This window comes from Aphelocoma coerulescens, chromosome 10 (genome assembly GCF_041296385.1).
Source record: "Aphelocoma coerulescens isolate FSJ_1873_10779 chromosome 10, UR_Acoe_1.0, whole genome shotgun sequence".
NCBI lineage: Eukaryota > Metazoa > Chordata > Aves > Passeriformes > Corvidae > Aphelocoma > Aphelocoma coerulescens.
This window is the reverse complement of record NC_091024.1, coordinates 19,411,289-19,418,964: the sequence shown is the minus strand read 5'-3', so window position 1 is coordinate 19,418,964 and position 7,676 is coordinate 19,411,289. Positions and strand designations below refer to the sequence as shown.

The 7,676-nt window shown below is 59.9% G+C and overlaps 1 protein-coding gene across 1 annotated transcript; it reads right to left on the bottom strand.

Annotated features, from left to right (window-relative positions):
* Positions 1 to 1,048: 1,048 nt before the first annotated feature.
* Positions 1,049 to 6,601, bottom strand: LOC138116511 (cytochrome P450 1A4-like). Its single transcript, XM_069025883.1, has 7 exons — positions 6,580 to 6,601; positions 4,539 to 5,417; positions 4,231 to 4,357; positions 3,915 to 4,004; positions 3,704 to 3,827; positions 3,181 to 3,267; positions 1,049 to 1,698 (listed from the first exon to the last, which is right to left on the bottom strand). The coding sequence occupies exons 2-7, from the start codon at positions 5,394 to 5,396 to the stop codon at positions 1,392 to 1,394; spliced, it is 1,593 nt and encodes a 530-aa protein (XP_068881984.1). The 5' UTR covers positions 5,397 to 5,417; positions 6,580 to 6,601; the 3' UTR covers positions 1,049 to 1,391.
* Positions 6,602 to 7,676: the final 1,075 nt, after the last annotated feature.

The following is a 7,676-nucleotide window of genomic DNA, read 5'->3' as shown; positions in this document are numbered from 1 at the left end:
GAAGTTGTGCAAAGCTTTGGATTTAATTGTGCTGTGAGATGGGGATGAGTGAAGCAGGCGATGGCATAAAACATCCCCCCACAGCTCGCTCCTTGGAAGGCTGGGTTTGACCTATTGCTTCCATTTTTTCAGGGATAGAAAGCTACTCCTGATTTTTAGTGAAGCCCTGAACTGATCCAGAGCTTGGCATCACCTTTCTGCCGATCCCAGCTGAGACTTTGCACGGGAGAAGGACCAGAATCAACTCCCCTTGCGACAAAAAACTGCCCCCAATGCCACTGGTGTCACAGCCCTCTCATTTCCCACAGGAAAAACCCCGATCCAACACACCAAGGCAGATTTTTAAGGATTATGGGGAGGCATAGCATGTTTTTAGCCCCCCCCACCAAAAATAATCATTTCCCAGTGGAATAAGACCAGAATGAGACTTAAGAAATTTTCATGTAAGTATTTATTGGGTTAGAAATATTGTGTGGTTTCCATCCCAGCACATGGCTGCATTCCACACAGGCACAAACAGGCAGGAATTGCTGCTCCATTTGCCGTGAGGCTTCACCTTCCCACTGGCTAAAGCTGAATGCAGCATAAGGCAGCTCCTGCAGTCCTCAAACCCTTGTTCCCTTAACCGGTCTGGGTATAGAAATCTATTGCTTGATAAGGTAAAATAAAACAAACCCTGATATTAAAAAAGGCAGCAAATACGCAGTTAGTCTGAAAGCCAGGAGTGTCCTGCTGTTCCCTGTCCCTTTTCCCCCAGTCCTTTGATATTTTCCAGGAGGCTTCATGGTAGAGATGGATTTAAGGTCTCAGTTTGTGAACGGCACTGCTGGTGGAATTTTGGGGATTTTTTTATTGGTAGGAGCACCCAGGAGTTCATTCCATGAGTTTGCATTCGAGGAATTGGGGTGTGTGGGTGCACCCAGCATGGGTCCCCTCGAGGTGGGCGCTGGTGCAGCCTCAAGAGCCCTTCCAAAGGCAGCGGGAAGCACCCGTTCCCCTTGGCAAGAGGAGCTGGAGGCTTCGGAAAAGAGGCTCTGAGCCTGTGGGATAAGGCTGGGCAGGCAGGAGGAACCCACAGCTTTATTTATGGTTGGATGGAGGGGGTTGCCCGTGGCGGATGGAGGACGTCCCACCACATCCCACCCTCCAACCTCCCCTGGATCTCTCCAAGAGCCCTCTGGTGAGCATCCACGTGGGAAGGGGTGATGGAGCTGGCTCTGGGGGCAGGAAGAGCCCCACAAAGCCGACTTTATCCCTCCCAGCTCCCAGTCCCAGGAGAGGAACGAGCCTCCAGTGAAGCCACACGAGGCGGGGCTGTGCCTCAGCAAAAGCAAGGCCGAGTGTCCGGCTGCCAGGGCGATGCCCTCTGCCAGCATCGCTTCCTCAGCAGCTTACGGAGAGCTTTTCGTGGGAAAACGCTGCTTGATCTGGAAGGACTCGCACTTCTTGTACTTCATGGTCAGTCCGTACTGGGGGGTGACGTCCACCTGCTCGCCGGGCCGCAGGCTGAACTGCAGCTGCTGCAGCAGCGTGGTGAGGAAGAGGAAGATCTCCCAGCGGCCGATGGCCTCCCCGATGCAGCGCCTCTTGCCCAGGCCGAAGGACAGCACCTTCTCGCTCTCTGTCCGGCTTAGCTCTGTCCCCTCAGGGCTCAGGAACCGCTCGGGGTTGAACACTGAGGGGTCCTTCCAGAGGGTCCTGGGGCAGAGAGGAGACACTCCTGAGGGAGCTGTTTGGTCACAGGATCGCAGAATGGTTTGGGGACATAAAAGGTTGTCCAGTCCCACCCCCCTGCCATGGGCAGGGACACCTTCCACTTCCACACGCTTCCAGGGATCCAGGGGCAGCCACAGCTGCTCTGGGCACCCTGTGCCAGGGCCTCCCCACCCTCACAGAGAGCAATTCCTTCCCAATATCCCATCCAGCCCTGCCTTCTGCAGTGGGAAGCCATTCCTCCTTGTGCTGGTACTTATTGTCCAAAGTCCCTCTCCAGCTCTCTTGGAGCCCCTTGAGGCCCTGGAAAGGGCTCTGAGGCCTCCCCAGGTCCTGGATCCAGAGCAGAGGGACTCCAGCCCTCGGGCAGCGTGACAGTTCTGACCCCCTGCGATGGGGTCAGTGACAAAGCCTGTCCTTGCAGGGAGAAGCCATGCAGCGCTGCCCCACTCCACCATCCAAAACAGCCCTTGGCAAGCTCTCTCCCTGATCTGAAATGCCAACTCCGTGTCAGACTCCATCAGCTCAGCCTATTGAAACCTCTGTTTGAGGCTCGGGCTGTGTTTGTCTGGGCAGGCACCGGAGGTGGATTTAATTCCATGTACAACAGCCAGAGAAGCTGCAGCTTCAGCACAGGGATCAGCCAGCAGCCCTTCAGAGAGGAGAAACCGAGACCAGAGGCTTTTCCCTTTTTGAATCCTGTCGGCAGAACTGCCCAACCTGTCCCAGATGGGCTGCTGGGAGGTGCCAGGCGGGATTTAACAGTGTCTGAGCTGGGAATTTCTGCTTCGATGTGTGGAATCCTCTGCCCCAAGGACAGCATTCCCACTCCATGCTCCTGCAGGAGCAGAAGGAATATTGGAAGCTTTCCAGCCTCTTGGGGTATTTGGATACAAATATCTTGAGCTTTGATCCAAATACCCCATCTGGGAATCACCTCCTGGACCAAGCCTTAACTTACTCCCCCCTGGAATGTCTCTGCCGGGGAGCAGTGGAGGGGCAGGATGGGGCTCTGCTTTCCAGCCCCCCCAGTCATTCCCAAAGCTGATTATCGGCAATCACAACATGAGCCCGTCGAGTGGAACAGGGTCACGTCACAACATTTTTCTCCCTTCAAAAGGGAACCAAGCAATTCCCATTGAGCACATCCAGAGCTGCCAGCTCGGATCACAGGACCTGCTTGGCAGCAGGATCAGCTGATCCCTGACTATCCAGCAGCCTGAGCTTCCACATAAATTGGGTAAGCCCTGCTATTGGGAAGCTGCTGAACCGGGGGCCAAGTCAAGCTGGACCAGCTCCATGCCCAGGAGAGCCAAGGCTGAGCTCAGCCTCCAACCCACACCGTTTTTGGTCCAACCTGCCTTTTCCTATGTGATCCAGTCATTTTTTGGCACAAGGATCAGTGTGATCTGAGTGCCAAGAGAACCCAGGGCAGCCCAGATGAGCAGGGGGGTTTGGAATACTCACTCATCGTGGTTCACTTGCCACTGGTTGATGAACACGCAGGTGTCCTTGGGGATGTAGTAGCCATTCAGCACCGTGGCTTTTGTTGTGCTGAAGGAGACGCAGGAGGAAAGGGACGTTAGAGGAGACCACAGCTCTGTGACAAGTCGAAGCCTGGCGAGTCCTGCCAGGGTTTCATCTTCCAAGCCCTATTTGTGCCCTTAGGACTGGCTAGGAAATACCCCAGATTATATTCGGGAGATTAAATAGTCTTGGTTACACTTTCCTCCAGCAGAAAAAATCCAGTTTCATTTCACAGCTCATTCCAGAGGAGTTGTGATGTGGTTTCTGCCCAGGCAGGAAGAAATATAAACCCAGGGGCATTCTGCCAGCAAAGATTTTTGGGGTGAAACCACCCTCAAAACAAAAGGGCAACAAGCTGGAATATTTCTCCCTCACAGGGATCGATTACCTGCCAAAATGGCCCCTCCCAGAAAACCACTCCAGAAGAACCCCCCAATAAGGTGTCAGCTGCTCCAGGCCGTACCTGTGTGGGATGGTGAAGGGCACGAAGGAGGAATGCCTGAACATCTCCAGGATAAAGGCTTCTGTGTAGGGCAGCGTGCCCCGGTCCGACAGCCGCGGCCGCCTCTCCCGCCCGATGGTCTGGTCTGGGGGAGGTGGAGAGCGGGAAGAGGGTCAGGATCAGGGCTGACCAGAGAGGTTTGGCCCTGTAGGAAGGTGGTTCATGGGCTCACCGAGCTCTTCCTGGATCCTCTTCTGGATGTCGGGGTACAAGGCAACGTACATGAGGCTCCAGGACAGGGCAGTTGCCACAGTGTCGAAGCCTGGATGGGCATGGACAAGGCATTTAGTTACCACAGGAGGACAGGTGAGGGGGTGTTTCAGATTCCACCACTCCAGATGTTTGTTCCCCCATCAGCTGCCACCAGAAAGCTCTGGTCACTTCCCAGGAGGGCACCCAACAGCAGCTCCACACACCCAAACGTGGCCAACACCAGCAGCTCCATGTCCCCTCCCAGCCTCCGGCTGTACCCTCAGAACCATTCCCACCTGCCCCAAAGAGGTCGTTGACGATGTGGATGATCTTCTCGTTGGAGAGCTGGACGTGGGCATCCTCCCCGATGCTCTTCTCCTGGCAGTGCCCGATCAGCGAGTCTGTGATGTCCCGGATGTGCTCCTGGGGAAGAGCCAGCAGCTCAGGGACACCACGGACACACAGGGACGGGGAAACCTGCCCTAGATAGTGCTGGCTCGGGGGGGAATAACCACAGCTCAGAGTGCTCCAAGGGCCTTTACCGGGCCAGACAGGGGGACTTGCAAACATCTCCACCCACATCCCAGAGCACCCAAGCCCTTACCTTATCAAAGCTGGTGTAATGCTCCTGCACAATTTTCTGCACAAAGTTGTTGAAGCGCCTGTTGATGTCCTTGAAGAGCTCCATGGTGCGGCTGGGGAGGTACCGGAGCAGGGGGATGAAGTCGGCGGGGTGGCCGCCCCCAGCCACCTCCCCAAATTCATTGCTGAGGTGCACCACGCTGAGCAGCTCCTGGTCGTCGTGCTCGTAGCGCTTGCCGAAGCACATGGCACAGATGACATTGGCCACCGACACCACCAGGTACTGGTTCAGGTCAAACCTCTTCTCCTCCTCCATCAGCTGCAGGAACTTGGTGACCAGGTACTCGGCCTCCTTGGACACGTGCTCCTCCAGCAGGCAGGTGGAGGACGAGGTGGGGCTGGGGGCGATGGAGAAGCTCTTCAGGGCGCTCTGGGCCAGCTTCCTGCGCGCTTTCCACACCTCCCCGGAGTCGGGGCTGAACGTCAGGCTCTGCCCGTTGGAGATGTAGTGGAAACTGGGCAGGTCCGGGCGGCCCATGAAGTCCTCTCCTTGCTTGACCAGGGCTTGCCTGATGGTGTCCAGCCCGCTGAGCACCAGCACGGGCCGCGTGCCGATCCGCAGCTCCATCACGTCCCCGTACTGCCGGCTCAGCCGCGTCAGCGCCAGGTGCGTGTCCTTGCGCAGCTCCAGCACGTTCCCCACGATGGGATACCCTCGGGGGCCCGGCGGCCTCTGCAGCCCCTTGGGCACGGGCTGCTGCTGCTGCAGCCACTGGAGCAGCAGGAACACCAGGCAGAACGCGGCAGCCACCAGCAGCACCTCGCTGGCCGACACCGCACCGTGGCTCCCCGCCGCCAGCGACATCACAGCCTTCAGCATCGCCGCCGGCACGGAGCCGCCCTAAAGGAGGCGAGCAGAGCGAGGGGAAGGGCTCGCATCAGCGAGGGGCTGCGTGCTCTGGGTGTTCCTGACACCGGCACGGGCAGCGAGAGCCCTTGACCAGCTCAGCGGCTGGAGCTGCCCCTGCAGCACCGGGGGTTTCCAGGGGCACAGCTGGAGACCTCAAGAGACTCCAAACACACCCACCCATCCCCTAAGGGCCTCATCAGCCCCCCAGAGGCTTAGTGACACCCCTTTCCCCACAGCAGATCCTTAGACTAGCACGCAGAGCCCTCAGGAATAAACCAAAGAGGCATTAGGAACTGGGGCAGGTCTCTGGGCTGAGACACTTGGAACAGCGACAGCACAGGACAGGACAGCAGCAGAGCTGGGCTTCACTTCTGATCCACACTTGCCACACTTTTCTGCACTTTGGAAGACTCCTTGCACTAAAAAGCAGGCTTTTTGCTAGCCAGGACTGGGAGGAATGGGTCCCCCAACTTTTTCTATGCGTGCCAGGGAAGCAAAGGTGATCTCTTAACCTCAGGACCTCTCTTTTCTCCTCAAGTCTTTTCCGGAGCGCTTGACTAGAGGAGAGCTGATCCTGATTCAAGTCACCGAGCCACCACTCACCAGCAAGCTAAACACAGCAGTGCCAGGAATCGTCCCAAAGATAGATGGCTGTGAGAAATAACCCCGTCTGCAGTGGGGGACAGCGGGATGGGTGCACCCCGCTCCCAGCTCTGTCAGGAACCAGGGAATCATGGAGTCTCTCAAGTTGGAAGGGACTCATAAGGATCATCGGGTCCAACTCCCAGCTCCTCACAGGAATAAATCCTTCAGAAAACCCCGAGCAGCGGTGGGAAGAGGTTGGCTGCCAAATCCCACATCCCCTTGGGTTTGGCGGGGTGCCATAGCCCCCCACAGGACACCCCTGGGGGGAGGATTCTGGGGGGCTGTTGGGACCTTGCACCGCCGTGGGTGCAGCCCAGCTGGGACCCTTTCCCAGCGCTCAGCAGCGGGAAGACCCATGAGGGGAGAATTACCCCCGGGACCCCCCGGAAACCACCTTCCAACAGGTGGGAGAAGGATGCTGCTGCTCGCAAAGGGGGGGGACAGCCCTCGGCGGTGCCCTGGGGGAGCTGGAAGTGCCCCCCGGCCCCTTTCCGTCTCCGGTACTCACCTCGGCGCGGCGCGGAGCGGCGGGAGGGGCCCGATCCCGCGGCAGGTGCCCGCTCCCCGCGGCTCCTGCTTTATATGCATCGCCCCGCGCGCTGATTGGCCCGGCCGCCTCCCGTCACGTGACCCCCAACTCCCCAAGAACTCCCCGGACCCCCCCCGGACCCCCCCATGCCCGGTCCCCCCCCTTCCCCGGGGCTCCCCCCACGCGTGGGCTGCGGGACCCCCGCTCCCCGCGCATCCCCGGAGGGGAGGCTGCGAGGCGGACGGGGCGAGGCTTAGGGAGGGAGGGAGGGGGGTCCCGAGAGGTCGTGGCGTGGGGTGCGGGGGTGGGTGAGGGTGTATCGGTGCCGCCCGTGGGTTCCAGCCCGGGGCGGGCATCGCGTGCGAAGCGGGCGGGATGTTTGGGCAAACCCGCACCGCCCCGGTCACTCCAGTCACGCTACCGGCAGGATCTTAAAGGCGCCGGTCCCGCGCCCTGCTGCTCCCCAGGACCCCCCCGGGGGGTGCCCCGGCTGCTCTGCTCCCCCCCAGCCCCAGAGGGTTCCATGCACCCCCAGCCGCGCCCTCTGCCCCAGTGCCCGCAGCCCCGGGACATCCGTGGTGTCCGGAGCCGTGGGGACAGCGGGAGCGTGGGAAAAGCGCCCCGGGGCGCGCGGTGCCGGGCAGGAGGGGGGGACCGGGGCATGCCGCCCCCGCGGGGCTCCGCGTACACGCGGGGATGAGCGTGGGCCACCCGCAGCGGGGCCGAATCGATCGCACAGCTCCGCGGGGGCTTTGGCCATCCCGCCACCGGTGCGCCCGGTAAAGCAGAGCGGGGGCCACCGGCTCCGAGCGTGTCCTCCCACCTCACGCTGCCGGACCACCCCACAGACTCTATAGGGTCCCCGTGGGGACGTGAGCGGCGGGGCAGCCCCGGGGGTCACGGTTCTGGCTGCCCCTGCCCGGTTAAAGATTGTCCAGGTTCGCGTGAGAAGCCGCCGTGCCCTCTGTCACCTCTGTTCCCTGGGGACAGGGCGACCCGAGGGGCGAGGTGGGGCTGGGATGGGGCAGAGGGTGCAGCCGACGGGACGGGGGGCACGCCGGGGGGTGATGTTGGGT

Coding starts and splice junctions, on each gene's coding strand:
- LOC138116511 (XM_069025883.1), bottom strand. CDS start 5,396: ATGCTGAAGGCTGTGATGTCGCTGGCGGCGGGGAGCCACGGTGCGGTG. Junction 4,358..4,538: donor ATTACACCAGCTTTGATAAG/GTAAGGGCTTGG, acceptor GCTCTTCCCCAG/GAGCACATCCGGGACATCAC. Junction 1,699..3,180: donor TGGCAAGTGAACCACGATGA/GTGAGTATTCCA, acceptor TCTCTGCCCCAG/GACCCTCTGGAAGGACCCCT.